Below are 24,437 nucleotides of genomic sequence, written 5' to 3' on the forward strand. Positions count from 1 at the left end.
TTGCCAAACCCAACTCACCATTTTCTTTATTTGGAGGAAGCGAACCAGGCTTTAGTCTGCAGACGGCAAGTCAAACCACAGTTATATTGCTAGGATAAAGTTTTTTTTTTTTTTTTTGCAGTTATCTGTTAAAGCCAAATGGGTAAAAGTATGTAGCAGAGTTGGCCTTGATAAGTCTGCTGGTTTCTTTTCAAGGTTTGAGAATTAAAGGGACAGTCTACTCCAGAATTATTGTTGTTTTAAAAGATAGATAATCTCTTTATTGCCCATTCCCTAGTTTTGTATAACCAACACAGTTATATTAATATACTTTTTACCTCTGTGATTATCTTTTATCTAAGCCTCTGCAAACTGCCCCCCTATTTCAGTTATTTTGACAGACTTGCATTTTAGCCAATCAGAGCTGACTCCTAGGTAACTCCAAGTGCGTGAGCACAATATTATCTATATGACACACATGAACTAACACCCTCTAGTGGTGAAAAACTGTCAAAATGTATTAAGATAAGAGGCGGCCTCCAAGGTCTAAGAAATTAGTATATGAACCTAGGTTTAGCGTTCAACTAAGAATACCAAGAGAACAAAGCAAAAATTGCTGATAAAAGTAAATTGGAAAGTTGTTTAAAATTACATGCCCTATCTGAGTCATGAAAGCTTATTTTGGACTTCACTGTCCCTTTTAAACACTTTTTCAGAACTGAATTACGTGGAAGTGGAGCAAAATAAATAAGTTGTTTTACTATGCATGACTAATCATTTTATTTTCAAATTTCTATCTGTTTACTGCTGTCCCTTACATTAACTGCTTGTTTCTGTCCTCATGTGTTTCACTTCTGATATATGATTGGCCCGCATTCGCCTGTGACTGGCAGGATAACCTTTTGTTTGTTTAATGCTTTCATGGGTGCTTATGTTGGCACAAATCCAGGGGTAGAACAAACAGGAAACTGTGTGTGAAGAACGCCAGTCATCCGTTCAAAGGGTCTTTCTTATTGGTTAAGAGAGCTGCACAGCGTCCATCATAAGAGGATGAATTTAAATGCTGGCAGCCAGCAGCCTAACATACATTTTATTGGTTTTTACACTTCCTCTTTTGTTTTTCTGGTTAAACAGCTGCATACAGTTGATGATGCTTTTATTGTGAGAACATGAATTTAATAGCTTTGCATTTAATTGCAATTATTGGGTCAGCAGTGATTATTTACTGGAGCCATTAAAGGGACATTTCGGCTAAAATTAGAATACACACAGATACATTTTCAGTTTTGAATAGAAGCTTTTTTTGCAATATACATGTATTTGCAAAAATGCTTCTTGTAAAAGCTATAGCTGTTTCAAGAGTGTACCTAAGTATGCTCCGTGCATCAGCATTCTAAACATTGCATTTGCCAAGAGAGCCTAATGTGCTTGTATCATCTGGTAATAACCAGGCTCTCTGAGCAGTTGCAGTATTTAAAATGCTGGTGCACAGAGAATCACTAGCTATGCTTCACATGCAGAGAAAAATGATAACACTAAACCAGTGATATCTTTTACTAGAAGCTATACACTATATGTATATTCCAAATATATCATTCATCTATGTGCATTTACATTCTGACCAGAAAGTCCCTTTAAAGGCAACAGTGTGAAATTATTTTTGCGAAATAACGGTTTGTTTGGCTTCTTTTCAAATGTGTAAAAAAATAATAATTTTATTTTATTGAAAAAAAAAGTTATTGCTAAATATATTACACACTCTCTTTTGTTTGTTACTTGTGTTTATATATGGTTGGAATACATCATTTTATCCAAGATTGTGTTTGATTTCCATTTTGTTGCTTTTGATTGTATAAATGTTTTCTAACTTCTTATATAACTGTACAATGCATATGGGCATCAAGAAAAAAATTATTTTAAAAACAAATATATATACTTTATTTTGACTTATAGGGACAGTATACACCAATTTTCTTTTAACTGCATGTTATAGACACTACTATAAAGAATAATATGCACAGGTACTGATCTAAAAATCCAGTATAAAACCTTTTAAAACTTACTTAGAAGCTTAGCACTGTTAAAAAGGTTAGCTGGGACACCCCCTGCAAGTGGTTCTATAGCAAAAAAGCAGACACTCCTCCCCCTTTCTCTGCATATGAAAATACTTTTTACACAAACAGGAGCAAGCTGGAGTAGGTATACCTCGGTATTCTCCTAAAACTTTGGGTCTTGGTTAGGAGTCTGAAAATCAGAGCAATGTTATTTAAAAATAAGCAAAACTATACTTTTTTTTTTATTATTATTATTTTAAAAAAAACTGTATAGGCTATATAAATGGATCATCTACAAAACATTTATGCAAAGAAAAATCTAGTTTATAATGTCCCTTTAATGCATTGGTGCTGCATTTATATAGGTTATTTTGTGTCTCCTGCAGTAATATTTTACAAAACGGTTAACTTGAGTTGATATATAAATAAATAGATCAACAGCAGGTTTGCATTACGTAATATTAATTTGACTCTTGTTGAACTTAAATTTCACTAATTTCCTCTACAAAACAAGTTGTGTTAAAGGGATACAAAAGTATTTTTGCAGTTCTCTTGTATTTTTGTATTTGCGTTTTCTAGAAGTATTTTTGCTATCAGCTTTAATGAGAGATTTTACTATGCATATGCTTCTGGAGCAGTAAACACCTTGAGATTTTTATATAAAAAGTTTTAGTTGTGCATAATGAAACAACTTTGCAAAAACGTTTTCATTATTTTGCCCTCTTTTCATGTAATTTATTTCTGAGAGTTGAGCAGTTTCAGATTCTCAGAACTTTATTTGCTCCATGCTGATTTATCGAGGTTAACTCTGCTACATACAGTATATGTAATGTTTCTTTAACCCAAGTGCAGGGGTTTAGAGTTCATTTCCTCTTTACCTGAGCTCAATAGCTAGTTATGTCTATATCAGAGAGAGGGTGGAGCTTTTTATATAAAGTGCTGCAAAGTAGGTGTTCTCAATACACATTACCATTTGTTACATTTTTACCTATTTATTTGCATTGCGATCAACAAAATATAAATTTACATTGTGTTTTTTTTAATAACTGAAAGAATAATGGATCTGTAAGGTGCTAAGTATCTTGAAGTAAATAAAGTCCCAGTGGGTCACATTATGGTATGCTTGATTTAGCTTTTTTGTACTTACAGTTGTGGTCAATATAGTCAGAATATTATAGAAGGATATTATTTAATTATATAAACTACTTAAATGGACAGTATAGTTAAAACGTAACTTTCATGATTGCGATAGGGCATGTGATTTTAAACAACTTTCCAATTTACTTCTATTACAAATTTACTTTGTTCTCTTGGTATCCTTTATTAAGAGTAACGCTAGGTAGGCTGATAGAAGCTCAGGAGAGTGCACGTCTTCAGCAGTCTATGGATGCAGTGTTTTTAACTGTATAACATTGCAATAAACAATGTTGCAAACACTGCTACCAGATGATTAGAGACGCATGCACGCTCCTGAGCTTACCTAGGATTACTCTTTAACAAATGATAATAAGAGAACTAAGAATAATTGATAACAGAATTAAATTATAAAGTTGTTTAAAATGTCATTGTCTCTCTAATCCATTTTAGTTTAATTTTTACTTTTACTGTCCCTTTAAGGGACTGGGAATAGCTGAAAACGTTAGCTCATGGATAAATAACTGGATAAAAGATAGGGAGCAACGAGTAGTAGTAAATGGATCATATTCAGATTGGACAAAGGTAATAAGTGGAGTCCCCCAGGGATCAGTACTGGGCCCTGTTTTTAATATTTTCTTAAATGACTTGGAGCAAGGATTAAATGGCGACATCTCTATTTTTGCAGATGATACTAAGTTAAGTAAGGTGATTAGGTCAGAGCAGGATGAACTTTCGTTACAAAAAGGATCTGCAAAAATTAGAAGTATGGGCAAGTAAAGTGGAAGTAAAAATAAGCAGGTAACGTATTTTTTAAATGGGACAAGACTTAGCCAAACAGAGGAGGAAAGGGATTTGGGAGTAGTAATAGATAATAAGCTAAAGATGGGTGCACAATGCAAGGCAGCAGCTTCAAAGGCTAATAAGATACTAGCATGTATTAAAAGAGGCATTGGTTCAAGGGAGGAAAGCATAATAATGTCACTATATAAAGCCCTGGTAAGACCTCACCTTGAGTATGGAGTGCAGTTCTGGGGACCGATTGCAAAAAAAGATATTGCAGAACTTAAAAAAGTTCATAGAAGGGCTATAAAGCTAGTAAGGGGATTGGAGAATTTAACCTATGAGTAGAGGCTAGCAAAACTGGGTCTGTTTTCCTTAGAAAAAAGACACTTGGGAGGTGACATGATTACTTTATATAAATATATTCAAGGCCCATATACAAAGATGGCAGAAGCTCTTTTTATTACAAGAAAATTGTTTGTGACAAGAGGTCACAATTTAAGGTTGGCGGAAAGGAGATTTAATCTCCTGCAACAGAAACGTTTTTTTCACTGTAAGAGCAATAAAATTGTGGAACTCATTACCAAAGGAGGTAGTAATACCCTAGATACATTTAAAAATAGTTTGGATACATTCCTGTATATAAAAAAAATTAATGGATATGATTGCTAGTATTAAATGAGTCACCTTTTAGTTGGGTTATTTAATCTTAACTGGAGCTTTTTGTAAGTATTTTAGATTTGTATAGGTTTATCTACTATTTTACTATGTTACTTTTAAACTTGGTACAAATACACATGCTATTAAGGACAGTGTACCATACAAATGGTCTCCCCTTTTAATGTGTTCCCAGTTATCCATTTTACCTGCTGGGGTGTTTTAAATTGTCTACCAATAGATCCTTTACCTTTATTTTGGCATATGATTTTGAGTGGGATATACACACCTATACTAAACATTTCAATGCTTAAGTATTGGCTATAGAAAAGCTATGTAAACATAGCTAACATAATAAATTACACTTCAATGAGAGGTAGGAGATAGAAGAAATACAATGTTAATTTGTTCTCTCTAAGTATTGTGCTTTGGTATACAGCCAGATACAAAATAAGGAGGCTTGTGTGTGTATAGAAAGTGACACATTAAGGAGGTCTGGTTTCCCTGCAAGCCCATCTCATTTTAATGGGTTGTGGGGTCAACAAATAAAACCAACTATTTCATATACAAAAATAAATATAAACAAACAAGTTCTAATACATGTTATACTCTGCTGGAAGTATAACAAGTCATTTGAAACAGATTAAGGGGAAACCAATTTTACAGTACACTGCCCCTTTAATTACCTTATAATTAAGAAATTGCTTATTACTGGTGTTTGTTTTCTGTTGTGGGGTGCTGAGGGCCACACAAAATCCTTAAATAGAGGGAGGTGGCTTCTAGCCATAGTAAGGCTTTACATATGTAATCTTATTGTTTTAGGCAGTGTGTCTGTTTCATGCACAATTAACAGTAAGGTGTTAAACAAAATATAAAAAAATGATGTATCTAGACCAATGAAAAAGCAGTGTGTTAAATACATAGCGATGTTTGAAATAATTGGCTTTTCCTGTGATTCTCTGGCCAAAAAAACATCCAAAATTGATTTTATGGGATGAAAAATATAAGATTTTTTTTTTCTGTTCCAGATTAAAGAATGTCCAAGTAATTGACACAATGTACTTTAGCTCTGCTAGACACCTGGAGAGTGGCCAGAACCAGCGCAAATAAAGCAAATAGTATTGCTGCAAGAACAGTTATGACATGTCTGGGCTATGTGATGACATCATTGCTTTGGCATTTAATAACGACATCGCATTTTGTTGACATGTTTTAGAAAGGTTATTGAATTAAATCTTTTTACGTTGTTTTTTTTTTTTACCCTTCCCTGGAAACATTTGTTTATAATTTTTTTGTTGCTGCAAGAGGATCTGAGAGTTTTTATAGCTGAAGTTTTTAAAGGGACACTGAACCCAATTTTTTTCTTTTGTGATTCAGATAGAGTATGCATTTTTAAGCAACTTTCTAACTGACTCCTATTATCAAATTGTCTTCATTCTCTTGATATCTTTATTTGAAATGCAAGAATGTAAGTTTAGATGCCAACCCATTTTTGGTGAACAAACTGGGTTGTTCTTCCTGATTGGTGGATAAATTCACCCACCAATAAACAAGTGCTTTCCATGGTTCTGAACCAAAAATAGCTTAGATGCCCTTGTTTTTCAAATAAGGAAAGCAAGAGAACGAAGAAAAATTGATAATAGGTGTAAATTAGAAAGTTGCTTAAAATTGCATGCTCTATCAGAATTATGAAAGAAATTTTGTTTGGTTCAGTGTCCCTTTAATATTTGGGAATCTAAACTTTTTTTCCTTTTTTACATTGTGTTTGTAACTGTACACCTTGAGGCTAATGATATGAGGCATATACTGGACTATTTAATATCTGCTAAGGAAATAGACAATCAGATTTTTATCGTAAATAAAACATATGTTAAGTGGTATTGAATCTAATCTCTCTCTTACTGAGATGCTTGTGAGCCAGATCACATTGTGAATGTTTGTTTTAGAAGATCTCTCCTTTTTAATACTTTCTAGGATCCCTAGAGCTACAAACGCTCCTTTATAAACATTGGTGAAATGTTTCTGTTCGTTTTCTGTTATCCTTTTGCTTATATTTGTATTTAAATATGTTTTTTCCCTATCTCTTTGTGTTTTACAGGATGGACTTAATTCCTTGGTCCTAGATCTCGATTTCCCTGCACTACGGAAAAACAAGAACATTGATAATTTTCTAAGTAGATGTAAGTATGTTGTACGTTGCCTTGGCTCACACATTTAACTGGGAATTTATTTCATACGTCTATCTTTTAAGATCACAGGGCTTCAAGGTTCCTCTCTGGTTTAGCCTAATGCTTTATTCACTTTGGAGGTGTAGAAGACAGTTTAAAACATGGGTTATGTTCCACATTATGTATTTATTGTACGGGTTAATTAATCACAGTCAATGTCATCAGTTTGCAACACACAGGGTTAACTAAACCTGCCTGCGACGGCCAATTTACTACAGACAGGGCTAAATATCCGCCTCTGCCACAAACAGAGCTACTTGCCAAGCTGTGACAAAAAGGACAGTGCAGACATGAAGGGGTTAACAGCACAGGGTCTCCAGCTGCCTTATCCCAAGGCATAAGAGCCAAGCCACATTAACCACCAAAATCCTGTTTGCACCTCCCCTAAAATCAACATGCGCTGCCACCACTCAAAAACATATTATTCTTGGCCTTTTGGGCTACCACTAAATTTCAGTTGCATTAAAACCCCAGAGAAAACAAATATATGAAAAATAATAATTTGGTGACTTTAATCCCAAGATTGAAGGACAATGTATACTAATACTGTATGTTCTCCTCTTTAATGTGTTCCCATTTTACCTACTGGAGTTTATGAAATTGTTTACAAATGGCTCGTTCATCTTTATTTTCTCATTTGAAATAGATGATTTTTAATACATACAGAACGAGAAGCAGTCTGCCAGGAATGGACAACAGCTCAGTGGCTTATTGTATGGTCTATGAGCAGCCTCTTTTAGCCCAATTGTTCTTTTTACAAAGGAAAACTTTCCTGAAGTATATCAGTCTGATCCTGCCTAGTAAGTTCAGTCCGGCCCTAAAATACCAGACAATTCTCCTCTGATCAAGGGAAATGGCAACCCCAGACAATCATTTTGGCCTCCTTTGGTATTTCGGAGCTGTACAGACCTTGTTAGGAGGATCAGACTGATATAATTCAGGAAAGTTTTCCTCTGTGAAAAGCACAATTGGGCTAAAAGAAACTACTCCTAGGTGGTAACCGGGTAATAGAACAAGCCACTTAGCTGTCGTTCTTCCATGCAGATCGCTTCTCTTTCTGTATGTAAATGTTTACATGTCTATTGTGTAACAAGAACTTGATTATCAGTAATGTTCAGTATAGATGGGGATATATTAAAGAAGAATATTTAGATAAAATAATGCTCCCAGTTGGTGGTTGTGTCAGAGAGACACTAAAATGTTAATTTTCTTCACAAATGAAAAGAGTCCATAGCTGCATTCATTACTTTTGGGAATTCAGAACCTGGCCACCAGGAGAAGGCAAAGACACCCCAGCCAAAGGCTTAAATACTCCTCCCACTTCCCTCATCCCCCAGTCATTCTTTGCTTTTCGTCTCAGGAGGTTGGCAGAGAAGTGTCAGAATTTTTCGATAGTCTCTTATGGAGGGTAGTACTCTTCGGCATGGGACTGGAGTTTTAAGTAGTCCTGTCAGCCTCTCAGTGAGAGCATGGGCAAGAGCCCGGAGATGCAGGGAGAGTCTTTCTGCGAAACCATCCCTACAGCTCCACAATCAATCAGCATTGACAAGTTTCGCTGCCTGCTTTTTTCTCTCAAGTCCATGGCAGAAGCGATGCTACTATTTGTCACACTTGAAGGGGCCATGTTCCTTTTCCTCGAGGTAGATTCCAGCAAGATCATTTCATTTTACTTTCTTCATGGATGTATTGTAATTTCAACTGTTAATCCGAGAGGGTTACATCCTTTCGGGGATAACTTTAACATAGGGCCTCAGTGAGGCTTCTTTTTAGATCTAGGAATCAAGGGTTAATATCTCCTGAGGGGGATTATTGAACAGGGGGGTTTATAATCATGTTTATGTGATTCTGTTTGCTACTGTGTAGTGTTGCTTCGGCTCATGGCTATTTTGGAACATAACGGCCTATGTCTAGTGACGCAGCCTTTCGGTCGGGCGCGCTTTTGCATGGTTTACCTTGTGACTCCGCTTTCCTGACGTGTGGCGACGGAGAAATCCTGGTCCGCTGATGTCTGGTTCTCTGGAGGTGGCAGTGTCCCAGTTATGGAGGATTCTTAGAGACGGATGTCTCTGATTAAGACTCTACTTCTTGCGAAGAATATGAATTGGCCCGGGTGATACATGCCCATCAGTTATGTTCCGAATGCCGTTTTGGAGTGCTCTGTTAATTGGGATCGGGAATCGGGTGCCCACTGAACCATCCGCCTCTGGGGATTCTATTTCTCACAAGACAAGTTCCCTACCACCAACTCTTACTACGAATGCAGGTAACCCAAACGCTACTTATCCTTTCTAGAGAGTGTGGCCTGTTCCCACCTGAATTTATGACACGGTTCCGCATGGCCATATCTTTGGCGCATATGCACCTCCCGGGAGTGTGCTTACGATATTGTTTGTGTTTCGTTAACTGGGGCTCGTCAGGCGTGGGGTCGCCTGGTCCAGTTCAGCCTTCCGGGGGAGCGACTGCCCCTGAGGCCTCAGGTGGTTAACCTTCGGGGCCGGTGTTTTCTTTTGTCCCGGCGGAGGTATGTTGCGCCTTTCATGCATAGACATAAGGGGATGAAGTAATCTTCTTATAGTCTTTGTTATTTGTGTATCCTTTTCCAGTTCTGAGCTTGGAAGTCTCGGACCCCTGTTGGGCTGGTCCTGCGGGTCTGTCCATTCTTCCTGGGCGATAACCTACGGGTTGCCTTCTTTTCTTTTCATCCGGTGAGGATGATTTTTATTTGGTCTAAAGCTCATGTTGTGGGTAATGTTTCCTTCGGGAACTTTCTGCTCTGGAATTGATACTCGCGATTTTGTGGTCACACTGTTTACAAAGGTCTGTCTTGACTTTTCTTTATCCATCCATTATCGGGGGAGACTCTATGTGGCCTTGACAGTGCTGGGGCCCTTGGATTCAAGCTGGTCCTGACTGGGTACAAATCCTGTCTTTGAGGCCTAGTTCAGACACGTCGCACCTTTTTTATGTCCGATTGGTTCCGTGAGGGCGCCTAGTGATCACAACATGCTTTGTGTTGTTTACTTGTTTTATTTTACAAACTTCAACTAGCATCCTGAGAAGACTCAAGGGTCCGTGGTTGCTTAGGGGCATGGCGGATTGCTTCAGTCCTCATTCGCCTTTCAGTCTAGTGGCCCGGGACTCCGTTGAGATCTGCGGCAACATGCTCAGTCGTTTCCGATTGTTTCGGGAGCTAGAGTGTTCCTTCCCGTTGTGGGTTGGAGGCTTGGAGGATTTAGGTCCTTCAGACAACTTACGGTTTTGCCTTTCATGGTCTCTTTGGAAGTGTCCTTTTAGGACTTGTTCCTTTTAGAGGTTCTCTTCCTTTTGGTTAAGACTTTTTGGACTTCATCCAGTTTTTCTGGCGGCTTTGGCCGCTTAATTAGGAAGTGAAGGCCATGAGGCTCTGTCTTCCTTCGGGAGTTAGTCGTCTCCATATCAGGGGCGATGGGAGGTGTTGTCTCTTTTTCCAAGCTTTTTGCTTAGGGGATGTTTTTCTGCCTGGGTTCAGGATGCTTTGCATTCTTCTCCCTTGGGTGTGGTCCTCTGGAACGATTATGGAGTCTAGCCTTTCTTTCTACTCTCTTTTGGGTGACTCTGTTCTCATTCTCATTTCCCTTAGTTTTGCCCTTGGGGCCTTTGAGCTCTAGAGAAATTGTGTGACTTTGTTGCGGCCTTTGTACCTTACTGGGGGGTGTTGACCTCTGGCTAAGGGTGTTCTCTTCCCTTTGGGCTGGGAATTACGAGTGAGTCCTTTACCCGTTCTCCGGGTTTCCCGGCTCTCATCCCCTGTGAGGTCTGATTGCTTCAGACGGGGTTATCTTGTGTACCCTGAGGGTGTCGTTCTAGGGCAATTCTGGGTCCCAGGTCCAGGGTTCTTGTCTTGGATCCTTCTTGGATGTCTGGAGACTTATTATCCTGTGGACTGGTTCGGAAAGACACTCTTTTTTTTTTTGGGACCCTATGTTGCGACATAGGGGCTAGCTCTTTAGGCTTGCTAACAGGAAGGCTAGAGTTCACATCCACCTTCGGGTAATGGTTATAAACTTTAAGGCCTGATTTGTTGTTTGGACGGAGTGTGCTCCTCTAGGGGGAGTTTTTTCTCTGTTTGGTCAACAGTGGTGTCTGGATGATTTTTAATTCGGTTTGTGTTTTGATCATACTATTCATGTCTTGTGGACATGTATGCTGATCTTATCTGTGCCCCTTCATTTTGAGGGGATAGTTTGTCTTCCTTATTAGCTGGTGTTTCCTCTCTCTGGAGGGTCTTTGTCCTGCTCTGTGTGTAGGAGGTTGGATCAGGTGGCTTATTTCTGTAAGGGGCAGCAGCTGCTGCTCTGTGGGCTCTGTTCCACCTGATGGAATTTGATCTCTCTACGTAAAGACTTTCTAAGAGAGCTGTGACAGGTCTTCCTATGAATCTATTGCTCTTTTCTCTGTTCCAGGTCCCAGGGGGTTCTCCTTGGGGGAGTGCCTTATTTTGGAGGAGTGGATTGGGTTGGCACCCGAGCTCTGTTGGGGTGGGTGAGTCCCCTTTTTTCTTTCCATTCTCTGGGGGCTTGTGGTTGGGGTCTTTCTGTCCCCCCTCTGTATCAGACATGTCTGTCGCTTGGGCTGGTCCGTTGTTGGAGCAGGATCTGAGATCTGTTGCTCTGCTAAATTCGTCCTCGGAGCATTCGAGGTACGGTAAGCCTCTTGAGGTTTCTCCTTTCTCCATGTTCAAGATTTATGGGAAGGATGGGCGGTGCTTAGATAGCCTGTGACGTTATCCGCGGGTTAGTGGATACTTAGCAATCTGAAGGATCCTGTCTTCAGCTGCTTCTGCTTGCCCTGCAAGTATTTAAGTTTCAGAGTCATTTTTAGATGACTGCAGCGTGCAGTGTTTTTGCTTCAGGTGTTGTTTGTCAGACCTATCTGAGCTTGCTGCACAAGGTTTCGTTTCTGAATAGACTGGTTGGGTCTCTGTTAGCCTGACCCAGTTTCTGTTTTTTTTGCTCTGTTTGTGCCCTTTTTTTTTTTTTTTTTTTTTTTCTGGAGTTCCTTATGCTTGCTGGAAGCTAGCTCAGCATACTAATGCACTGTGGCTACTCTGCACTGTAGCAAACCGAGGGTTGCAAGTTCAATCCTCGGCGACGTCTCCCCAGCCTTTCCTCCTTTTCGAGGTTGATAAAATGAGCAGCGCCTTGAATCCCTTAAGGGGGATTAGCCACGCATTACAAGTATAATCATGTTTTCTCCGTTCCTTTTCTTCGTGTTAGAATACGGTAGTTTGTTCCCTTTCTTTAGTAAGGGGTGTGTTGTTTGGAGACCGACTGCTGGGCGATGGTGTGTCCCTTGGAGGCTGTTGATTCAGTCGAGTCTAGTTCCTGCGGTCTCTAGCAAGGCTGTGGACTATCTGCGGGTCAGTGTCCTTGGGCCTTTTCCTTTTTTTCAAAGTTGTTCTCGGCTTTGGACGATGCAGGATTTTGTTGGGTAGGGGTTTTCAGGTCTGGTGCCCTCAGAATAGGCCGCCTCTTGTACCTTCCCGTTTTTGCATTCAGTGTCCTCTATAGCTTGGGTATTGTTTTCCCAAAAGTAATGAATGCAGCTGTGGACTCTTTCCATTTATGAAGAAAAACATAAATGATGCTTACCTGATAATTTTCTTTTCTTCAAATGGAGAGAGTCCACAGCTCCCCGCCTGTATTTTTTCTGTGGGGCGTCTGTTATTTTTGTTCTTCTGGCACCTTTTCACCCTGGTATTTCTTCTACTGTTCCTTGTTCCTCAGCAGAATGACTGGGGAATGAGGGAAGTGGGAGGAGTATTTAAGCCTTTGGCTAGGGTGTCTTTGCCTCCTCCTGGTGGCCAGGTTCTGAATCCCCAAAAGTAATGAATGCAGCTGTGGACATCAGGTAAGCATAATAAAGTTTTTCTATTGTTTTCTTTAAGTATTGGCCTTTGAGTAAACCATAAAAATGAAGATATGGAGGTTTTGTGTAAATAGACAGAAAATATAAGGGGCTCTGTTCAGCATTTAATTGGGTTGCAGTTTCAATTAGCAGTAACATATGCAACCTGATACCCAAATGTGCAATTTCCCGTACATTTAAAACTCTGCAGTTGGTATATAAAGTCATTGTAAACACATTAAAGGGACAGTCTACACCAGAATTGTTATTGTTTTAAAAGATAGATAATCCCTTTTTTACCCATTCCCTAGTTTTGCATAACCAACACAGTTATATTTATATATTTTTTACCTCTGTGATTATCTTGTATCTAAGCCTCTGCAGACTGCCCCTTTATTTCAGTTCTTTGACAGGCTTGCAGTTTAGCCAATCAGTGATGGCTCCCAGGTAACTTCACGTGCACGCGCACATTGTTATCTATATGAAAAACATGAACTAACTCCCTCTAGTGGTGAAAAACCTGTTAAAATGCATTCTTAAAGGGACATGAAACCCACATTTTTTCTTTCATGATATAGAAAGAGCATACAATTATAAACAACTTTCTAATTTACTTCTATTATCTAATTTGTTTCATTTTCTTGATATTCTTTGCTGAAAAGCATATCTAGATATGCTTAGTAGCTGCTGATTGGTAGCTGCACATAGATGCCTCCTGTGATTGGTTCACGGTGTGCATTGCTATTTCTTCATTAAAGTATATCTAAAGAATGAAGCAAGTTAGGTAATAGAAGTAAATTGGAATGTTGTTTAAAATTGTATTCTCTACCTTAATCATGAAAGAAAATGTTTGGGTATAGTGTCCCTTTAAGAGGCGGCCTTCAAGGTCTAAGAAATTAGCATATGAACCTCCTAGGTTAAGCTTTCAACTAAGAATACCAAGAGAACAAAGAAAAATTGGTGATACAAGTAAATTGGAAAATTGTTTAAAATTACCTGCCCTATCTGAATCATGAAAGTTTTTTTTTTTTTGGACTAGACTGTCCCTTTAAGGATAAATCAATTTTACAGTACACTGCTCCTTTAAGGGAGCCGGGAATTCAGTTGCTAGAGCTCAAAGAAAGATCTGGTTAAATGTATGTTTTAATATGAAAAAGGTTCACATTGCATAAAAAGGAAAATAAATATATAATATTAGATAGTATATTTATATAAAAAATGTAATTAAAAATAGACACTAGACACACAGTTGAAAAATAGTTACAAAGATAAAAAATAATTAAGATACACAGAGACCATAAAGTGAAATGGTGTCTGTGGAAACTCCCTATAATCCTTTCAGGTTTTATAGTTCTTGCTGTATAAGTAGAAGTCTAATGTGCTAAAATCAAGCCCTATTTTGTATTCCTAATCCAGGTCACATGACCCACCCCAGGGGTTATTTGAATACTGCTTAGGTTACAATATCTCACAGTGGTCTTTTTTTAGTACATATTGCAGTTACTGGCTCTAGGGAAACGAACAAATATCCCAGTTGCATACTGTATGTTCACTACATGAAGAAAAATTGTCATAGAATTATTCTTGCCAATCCATACACCAATTACCATCCACCCTTACCTAGGCATATTTGGATGTATTGAATACCTGTTTTGTCCACCGCCCGTGTGTTTATAGATAATTATAATATTGTCTGGAGTTCTGGTCTTTTTCTCCAACATAGGTGTGTCCGGTCCACGGCGTCATCCTTACTTGTGGGATATTCTCTTCCCCAACAGGAAATGGCAAAGAGCCCAGCAAAGCTGGTCACATGATCCCTCCTAGGCTCCGCCTACCCCAGTCATTCTCTTTGCCGTTGTACAGGCAACATCTCCACGGAGATGGCTTAGAGTTTTTTAGTGTTTAACTGTAGTTTTTATTATTCAATCAAGAGTTTGTTATTTTAAAATAGTGCTGGTATGTACTATTTACTCTGAAACAGAAAAGAGATGAAGATTTCTGTTTGTATGAGGAAAATGATTTTAGCAACCGTTACTAAAATCCATGGCTGTTCCACACAGGACTGTTGAGAGGAATTAACTTCAGTTGGGGGAACAGTGAGCAGTCTTTTGCTGCTTGAGGTATGACACATTCTAACAAGACGATGTAATGCTGGAAGCTGTCATTTTCCCTATGGGATCCGGTAAGCCATTTTTATTCAGACAGTAAATAAGGGCTTCACAAGGGTTTATTAAGACTGTAGACATTTTCTGGGCTAAATCGATCATATTTACACATATTTAGCCTTGAGGAATCATTTAATCTGGGTATTTTTTGTAAAATAATATCGGCAGGCACTGTTTTAGACACTTTATTCTATAGGGGCTTTCCCTAATCATAGTCAGAGCCTCATTTTCGCGCCGGTATGGCGCACTTGTTTTTGAGAACAGCATGGCATGCAGCTGCATGTGTGTGGAGCTCTGATACATAGAAGAGTCTTTCTGAAGGCATCATTTGGTATCGTATTCCCCTTTGGGCTTGGTTGGGTCTCAGCAAAGCAGATTCCAGGGACTGTAAAGGGGTTAAATATAAAAACGGCTCCGGTTCCGTTATTTTAAGGGTTAAAGCTTCCAAATTTGGTGTGCAATACTTTTAAGGCTTTAAGACACTGTGGTGAAATTTTGGTGAATTTTGAACAATTCCTTCATACTTTTTCGCAATTGCAGTAATAAAGTGTGTTCAGTTTAAAATTTAAAGTGACAGTAACGGTTTTATTTTAAAACGTTTTTTGTGCTTTGTTATCAAGTTTATGCCTGTTTAACATGTCTGAACTACCAGATAGATTGTGTTCTGACTGTGGGGAAGCCAAGGTTCCTTCTCATTTAAATAGATGTGATTTATGTCATAAAAAATTTAGTAAAAATGATGCCCAAGATGATTCCTCAAGTGAGGGGAGTAAGCATGGTACTGCATCATACCCTCCTTCGTCTACACCAGTCTTGCCCATACAGGAGGCCCCTAGTACATCTAGCGCGCCAATACTCCTTACTATGCAACAATTAACGGCTGTAATGGATAATTCTATCAAAAACATTTTAGCCAATATGCCCACTTATCAGCGAAAGCGCGACTGCTCTGTTTTAGAAAATACTGAAGAGCATGAGGACGCTGATGATATTGTTTCTGAAGGGCCCCTACACCAGTCTGAGGGGGCCAGGGAGGTTTTGTCTGAGGGAGAAATTTCAGATTCAGGAAAAATTTCTCAACAAGCTGAACCTGATGTGATTACTTTTAAATTTAAGTTGGAACATCTCCGCGCTCTGCTTAAGGAGGTGTTATCCAATTTGGATGATTGTGATTATCTGGTCATTCCAGAAACACTATGTAAAATGGACAAGTTCCTAGAGGCCCCGGGGCCCCCCGAAGCTTTTCCTATATCCAAGCGGGTGGCATACATTGTTAATAAAGAATGGGACAGGCCCGGTATACCTTTCGTACCTCCCCCCATATTTAAAAAATTGTTTCCTATAGTCGACCCCAGAAAGGACTTATGGCAGACAGTCCCCAAGGTCGAGGGGGCGGTTTCTACTCTAAACAAGCGCGCCACTATACCCATAGAAGATAGTTGTGCTTTCCAAGATCCTATGGATAAAAAATTAGAAGGTTTGCTAAAAAAGATGTTTGTTCAGCAAGCTTACCTTCTACAACCAATTGCATGCATTGTCCCTGTCACTACAGCCGCGTGTTTCTGGTTCGATGAGCTAGAAGAGGCGATTATTAGTAATTCTTCTTCTTATGAGGAGATTATGGACAGAATTCGTGCTCTTAAATTGGCTAATTCTTTCACCCTAGACGCCACCTTGCAATTGGCTAGGTTAGCGGCGAAAAATTCTGGGTTTGCTATTGTGGCGCGCAGAGCGCTTTGGTTAAAATCTTGGTCAGCGGATGCGTCTTCCAAGAACAAATTGCTTGACATTCCTTTCAAGGGGAAAACACTGTTTGGCCCTGACTTGAAAGAGATTATCTCTGATATCACTGGGGGCAAGGGCCACGCCCTTCCTCAGGATAGGTCTTTCAAGGCCAAAAATAAACCTAATTTTCGTCCCTTTCGCAGAAACGGACCAGCCCCAAGTGCTACGTCCTCTAAGCAGGAGGGTAATACTTCTCAAGCCAATCCAGCCTGGAGACCTATGCAAGGCTGGAACAAAGGAAAGCAGGCCAAGAAACCTGCCACTGCTCCCAAGACAGCATGAGATGCGGGCCCCCGATCCGGGACCGGATTTGGTGGGGGGCAGACTCTCTCTCTTCACTCAGGCTTGGGCAAGAGATGTTCTGGATCCTTGGGCGCTAGAAATAGTCTCCCAAGGTTATCTTCTGGAAGTGATTCATCCTGTTCCATTAAGAGAACGAGGGATGGGGTTCTACTCCAATCTGTTCGTAGTTCCCAAAAAAGAGGGAACGTTCAGACCAATCTTAGATCTCAAGATCCTAAACAAGTTTCTCAAGGTTCCATCGTCCAAAATGGAAACCATTCGAACAATCCTTCCATCCAGGAAGGTCAATTCTTGACCACGGTGGATTTAAAGGATGCGTATCTACATATTCCTGTCCACAAGGAACATCATCGGTTCCTAAGGTTCGCATTCCTGGACAAGCATTACCAGTTCGTGGCGCTTCCTTTCGGATTAGCCACTGCTCCAAGGATTTTCTCAAAGGTACTAGGGTCCCTTCTGGCGGTGCTAAGACCAAGGGGCATTGCTGTAGTACCTTACTTGGACGACATTCTGATTCAAGCGTCGTCCCTTCCTCAAGCAAAGGCTCACACGGACATAGTCCTGGCCTTTCTCAGATCTCACGGATGGAAAGTGAACGTGGAAAAGAGTTCTCTATCTCCGTCGACAAGAGTTCCCTTCTTGGGAACAATAATAGACTCCTTAGAAATGAGGATTTTTCTGACAGAGACCAGAAAAACAAAACTTCTAAACTCTTGTCGGATACTTCATTCCGTTCCTCTTCCTTCCATAGCGCAGTGCATGGAAGTGATAGGTTTGATGGTAGCGGCAATGGACATAGTTCCTTTTGCGCGCATTCATCTAAGACCATTACAACTGTGTATGCTCAGTCAGTGGAATGGGGACTATACAGACTTGTCTCCGAAGATACAAGTAAATCAGAGGACCAGAGACTCACTCCGTTGGTGGCTGTCCCTGGACAACCTGTCACAAGGGGTGACCTCCCGCAGACCAGAGTGGGTCATTGTCACGACCGACGCCAGTCTGATGGGCTGGGGCGCGGTCTGGGGATCCCTGAAAGCTCAGGGTCTTTGGTCTCGGGAAGAATCTCTTCTACCGATAAATATTCTGGAACTGAGAGCGATATTCAATGCTCTCAAGGCTTGGCCTCAGCTAGCGAGGGCCAAGTTCATACGGTTTCAATCAGACAACATGACGACTGTTGCGTACATCAACCATCAGGGGGGAACAAGGAGTTCCCTGGCGATGGAAGAAGTGACCAGAATCATTCAATGGGCGGAGACTCGCTCCTGCCACCTGTCTGCAATCCACATCCCAGGAGTGGAAAATTGGGAAGCGGATTTTCTGAGTCGTCAGACATTGCATCCGGGGGAGTGGGAACTCCATCCGGAAATCTTTGCCCAAATCACTCAACTGTGGGGCATTCCAGACATGGATCTGATGGCCTCTCGTCAGAACTTCAAGGTTCCTTGCTACGGGTCCAGATCCAGGGATCCCAAGGCGACTCTAGTAGATGCACTAGTAGCACCTTGGACCTTCAAACTAGCCTATGTATTCCCGCCGTTTCCTCTCATCCCCAGGCTGGTAGCCAGGATCAATCAGGAGAGGGCGTCGATGATCTTGATAGCTCCTGCGTGGCCACGCAGGACTTGGTATGCAGATCTGGTGAATATGTCATCGGCTCCACCATGGAAGCTACCTTTTGAGACGAGACCTTCTTGTTCAAGGTCCGTTCGAACATCCGAATCTGGTCCCACTCCAGCTGACTGCTTGGAGATTGAACGCTTGATCTTATCAAAGCGAGGGTTCTCAGATTCTGTTATTGATACTCTTGTTCAGGCCAGAAAGCCTGTATCTAGAAAAATTTTCCACAAAATTTGGAAAAAATATATCTGTTGGTGTGAATCTAAAGGATTCCCTTGGGACAAGGTTAAGATTCCTAAGAGTCTATCCTTCCTTCGAGAAGGATTGGAAAAAGGATTATCTACAAGTTCCTTGATGGGACAGATTTCTGCCTTGTCTGTGTTACTTCACAAAAAGCTGGCAGCTGTGCCAGATGTTCAAGCCTTTTTTCAGGCTCTGGTTAGAATCAAGCCTGTTTACAAACCTTTGACTCCTCCTTGGAGTCTCAACTTAGTTCTTTCAGTTCTTCAGGGGGTTCCGTTTGAACCCTTACATTCCGTTGATATTAAGTTATTATCTTGGAAAGTTTTGTTTTTGGTTGCAATTTCTTCTGCTAGAAGAGTTTCAGAATTATCTGCTCTGCAGTGTTCTCCTCCTTATCTGGTGTTCCATGCAGATAAGGTGGTTTTACGTACTAACCTGGTTTTCTTCCAAAAGTTGTTTCTAACAAAAACATTAACCAGGAGATAGTCGTGCCTTCTCTGTGTCCGAAACCAGTTTCGAAGAAGGAACGTTTGTTGCACAATTTGGATGTTGTTCGCGCTCTAAAATTCTATTTAGATGCTACAAAGGATTTTAGACAAACATCTTCCTTGTTTGTTGTTTATTCTGGTAAAAGGAGAGGTCAAAAAGCAACTTCTACCTCTCTCTCTTTTTGGATTAAAAGCATCATCAGATTGGCTTACGAGACTGCCGGACGGCAGCCTCCTGAAAGGATCACAGCTCCTTCCACTAGGGCTGTGGCTTCCACATGGGCCTTCAAGAACGAGGCTTCTGTTGATCAGATATGTAGGGCAGCGACTTGGTCTTCACTGCACACTTTTACCAAATTTTACAAGTTTGATACTTTTGCTTCTTCTGAGGCTATTTTTGGGAGAAAGGTTTTGCAAGCCGTGGTGCCTTCCATTTAGGTGACCTGATTTGCTCCCTCCCTTCATCCGTGTCCTAAAGCTTTGGTATTGGTTCCCACAAGTAAGGATGACGCCGTGGACCGGACACACCTATGTTGGAGAAAACAGAATTTATGTTTACCTGATAAATTACTTTCTCCAACGGTGTGTCCGGTCCACGGCCCGCCCTGGTTTTTTAATCAGGTCTGATAATTTATTTTCTTTAACTACAGTCACCACGGTATCATATGGTTTCTCCTATGCAAATATTCCTCCTTAACGTCGGTCGAATGACTGGGGTAGGCGGAGCCTAGGAGGGATCATGTGACCAGCTTTGCTGGGCTCTTTGCCATTTCCTGTTGGGGAAGAGAATATCCCACAAGTAAGGATGACGCCGTGGACCGGACACACCGTTGGAGAAAGTAATTTATCAGGTAAACATAAATTCTGTTTTTTAATATTGCTGGCTATGGCGTTATTACACAGCGAGTGAAAAAGCTGGAGTCGCTTCTCATAACTAAATCTCCCCCATGCTGGGTGCTCGGCCATAAAATATTGGCCAGTGTGAAATACAGAGACCAAGTATTCCATTTAAAGCAGATATAGCTATGATAAAGCTGATCAAAGTTAAAACATTTGGTTACCCCTGTAGTCCCAGCATTAACCCCTTAGCAGCTGGTAGAAGAAATCATTCACTATTCTATTTCTGTTTTGCTTTAAAAAGTGCTATATAATAAGTCTAAACCAAACTAAAATATTGCATTTAGATAGATAAATCCTGGTCCTATAACTGATGACTATATACATTCCCTCTAATTTGCTCTGTGAATCTGCATCTTAATTTTATTTCTGTAAAAAAAAAATGTAGAAAATAATAAAAATAAATTGTTAAACCTAAGCTAAATTTTGATATTTAGTAAACTGTAACTACATTTACTAAAGAAAATTTATTTGTTTTCTAATTATTATTTTTTTAGATGCAAAAGTTGTGGCTGACGTTCGTCAGCTGCAAATGAAAGCTGAAGACTATGATGTTGTGAAAGTCATTGGAAGAGGAGCCTTTGGGGAAGTCCAATTGGTAATGAAAATTAAAACATATTAGATATTTGTCAAAAGTCAGTTTATTGAGCTCCGAATTACAAATTTTATTGATGCTAATTGGTATCCAGTCCTGGCATCCTAATGGCATGATATTGTCTAATCATTCACAATGGCATTATGATGTAGCTGAGTGGGGGCATTGCAACATTTTCTGTTATTTATAAATGTTAAGTAAGCTATCCAAAGCACACATTTATTGCGTGATTTAATATAAATTGCTTTAATGATATTTTGTGCAACAAGCATTGAAAACATGTAATATTAGCTACTTTTAGTTTAATATTGGCTTACATTTTTGCCGGTTGGCTAGTAAAATCAGCTGGTCCTGGGGAGAATGCTTTTTTATTTCATGGCTCCACCACCAGTGATCCAGGGGTGGTGTTAGATTGCAACATGAGCAGGATTTGGCCTTTGGGTTAATGGTAATGCCCCTCCTCAAAACCAAATCCCACCCTAGATCCTTCTCCACATCTACCTTCATATATTTTACATCTGAGCCATTACTATACCCCAGGGATGGGGAACCTTGGCACTCCTGATGTTTCAGAACTACATTAACCATGATGCTTAGGCATTCTGAAGTCCAGTTGAGCATCATGGGAAATATAGTTCTGAAACATCTGAAGGGCCAAGGTTCCCCATCCCTCCTATACTCCTTGGTGTTGGTGGCAAACAGCAAAATGATCATAACTGTTCTGCAAGTAATAGAGACCAATGATTAACTTTATTACCCACTGCAACAAGCAAAGATTAACCCTTTTGTGATATACATGGAAAGTGGGAGAAACAGTTTAAGTAAAATCCAGTTAATGTTAACATTAGAATAATAAAAAAGGGAAAGAAACAAACATAAGGCTCACTACTACCCTTTTCACTAGAGCTCAGGGGGAATGCAGTCGTGATAGGAGCAATGTGTGTTCTATTCCTAACACTTATTGTATTTATTATTATTCATTATTAAATTAAGCAAGGGTAAAGACTCAATGTCATTTACAAAAAGGATAGGGCCCCCATTTCCTTCATTGAGGTGTAATTGTTTTTGGGTTGAAATTGGAAGTTGAGATTATCTGAATAAAAAAAATAAGAATAAGAAATAAAATGGTTTGGTGAAAATTAATTATTTTTAGTATTTAATAAATGTTTTTGGCCTTTGAGAGATCGATATTAAAGGGACACTGAACCCAAAAAAATTCTTTTGTGATTCAGATAGAGCATGAAATTTTAAGCAACTTTCTAATTTACTCCTATTGTCAAATTTTCTTCATTCTCTTGGTATCTTTATTTGAAATGCAAGAATGTAAGTTTAGATGCCAGCCCATTTTTGGTGAACAACCTGGGTTGTTCTTGCTGATTGGTGGATAAATTCATCCATAAATAAACAAGTGCTGTCCAGAGGTCTGAACCAAAAAAGAGGCTTAGATGCATTCTTTTTCGAATAAAGATAGCAAGAGAACGAAGAGACATTCATAATAGGAGTAAATTAGAAAGTTGCTTAAAATTGCATGCTCTATCTGAATCAGGAAAGAAAAAAATTGGATTCAGTGTCCCTTTAAATATACTGTAAATCAGGGATGACCATCAAAAACACATAGGGGCCACAGATCAATATTTTAGAAGCCTTTTATAGCTGCGTATAAATTTTATGGCTATTGGACACACTAATAATATATCTCCAGAAAATATTCATTGTCATGGGGCAAGTTTAATGAAGGTTGCAGGGTTCTCTGTCTGCTCTTCTACACTCCAGAGGGCTCTCTGGTGCACACTCCCCCCCAAAAAAAAACAACAAACCCCCCCCCCCCCCCCCATCGACATTTTTGTTCCTCTTTCGAATACCACACAAATGATGACATGCATTCTTTTTTCCACTGAGGGCTATAGTAGTGTAGAGGGCCATACAGTTTACGTGTCATGGGCCACCAGTTGACCATACCTGCTGCAAATTAGAATTGAGATAACTCAGGTTTAATTAATAATTGCTCATATTCTTATATAAACTGGATTAAGGTTGAAGGTTTAAATCCATAGATTCATATACATTTTTAATGTCAAGGTATTCGGTGTTTCATAAATTATGCACTAACTTATTCAAGAACAATTTGCCGAAAGCTAAGTTTCCCCCCCTCTTTCTACTAGGTTCGCCATAAGAACTCACAAAAAGTATATGCAATGAAACTACTTAGCAAATTTGAAATGATCAAAAGATCTGACTCTGCCTTTTTTTGGGAAGAACGAGATATCATGGCCTTTGCAAATAGTCCTTGGGTAGTCCAGGTAAGAATCTATTTTGATGCACTTGTTCCTTGTGTTTGAGTAAATTTTTGGAAAAAAGAAAGAAAAAAAAATAATAAATATATATATATATATATATAATGTTTTTTTTTATATAAAATTGAATCTAAATTATGTTATATCTATTACATTGCACAAAAAGGTGGTTCCATAGTATAAGCAAAACAATGTTGCTGTGTGCTTAGCTTTCCTTGAGGGAGACGAGATAAGACCTACATTGTCCGTCTGCTGGAGCACATATGAGTCAGCTTCAATCCAGTTAATTATTTCCAAGCACAGATATTTTTAAAACCTAACCCATTTATAACTTTAGAGTTTTTTTTTCTTCTTCTTTCTAAAAGGCAACATTTTTAAAGGACAGTAAATAAAAATGTTACCTTGTCTTTGCTCCGGGCTCTACTAAGCGGGTCTTGTTTTTCAAAAGCCTTTCAAGTGCACACTGTCTGGTCACAACGCGTCCGATCACACCATTGAACTGAATGTAGCTCGCTACCAGACCAGAGCGGGAGTGAGCTACATTCAGTTCAATGGTGCAATCAGGCATGCTGTGACTAGACAGTGCGCCCGCAAAACGCTTTTGAAAAACAAGATCCGCTTAGTAGAGCCTGGAGCGGAGACCAGGTAAATTCAACTTCGGAATAAAAAATCTTGCTATGCTTTTGATTTAGAAAGCTGCCGCTAAGATGATAATATATAATTCTGCCCTATGTGCAGAATTATATAACATTGTTTTGTAAGTTTAGTGTCCCTTTAAAATGCACCTTCTGTTCATTTCAAAATCATTTTAAAGCAGCATTAGCTTAAAGGGACATGAAATGTAATTTATTTTTTCTTTTATCATTCAGATAAAATGTGATTTTAAACAACTTTCCATTATGCTTCTGTTATTAAATTGGCTTCATTCTCTTGCTTTTTTTTTTTTTAATGGGTCAGCATTGCACTTATGTGAGCTAGCTGAGAACGTTGGTTAAACCAATCACAAGAGGCATATATGTGCAACCACCAATCAGCAGTAAGCTCCCAGCTTCTGAGCATACCTAGGTATGCTTTTTAACTAAGGATACCAAGAGAACTAAGTAAATTAGATAAACAACTTAAAATTTACTTGCATTAAAATTGAATTCTCTCTCATATTTTAGGTTTAAGGTTCCTTTTTAATCTTTTGTTATATAACAACATTTTTAATATATATATCACTTGATATTTTTTAGTTTTAAAGTCCCTGAAAGGCATAGGAAAATCCAAATAAACTTCAATAATTCAGATAGAGAATGTAATTTTAAGACAGGTGTATAAATT

The 24,437-nt window shown here is 39.3% G+C and overlaps 1 protein-coding gene across 3 annotated transcripts in view; it reads left to right on the plus strand.

Moving 5' to 3' along the window:
* The window catches only part of ROCK2 (Rho associated coiled-coil containing protein kinase 2), a 653,542-nt gene that overhangs the window by 173,188 nt on the left and 455,917 nt on the right, over positions 1–24,437 (plus strand). For all 3 annotated transcript variants that reach the window (XM_053709676.1, XM_053709677.1, XM_053709678.1), the window contains exons 2-4: positions 6,706–6,787; positions 20,723–20,823; positions 22,983–23,120. In XM_053709676.1, the coding sequence (XP_053565651.1) occupies positions 6,706–6,787; positions 20,723–20,823; positions 22,983–23,120 (321 nt within the window). The remainder of the gene's footprint in view (positions 1–6,705; positions 6,788–20,722; positions 20,824–22,982; positions 23,121–24,437) is intronic.

This window comes from Bombina bombina, chromosome 4, assembly GCF_027579735.1.
Source record: "Bombina bombina isolate aBomBom1 chromosome 4, aBomBom1.pri, whole genome shotgun sequence".
Lineage (NCBI taxonomy): Eukaryota > Metazoa > Chordata > Amphibia > Anura > Bombinatoridae > Bombina > Bombina bombina.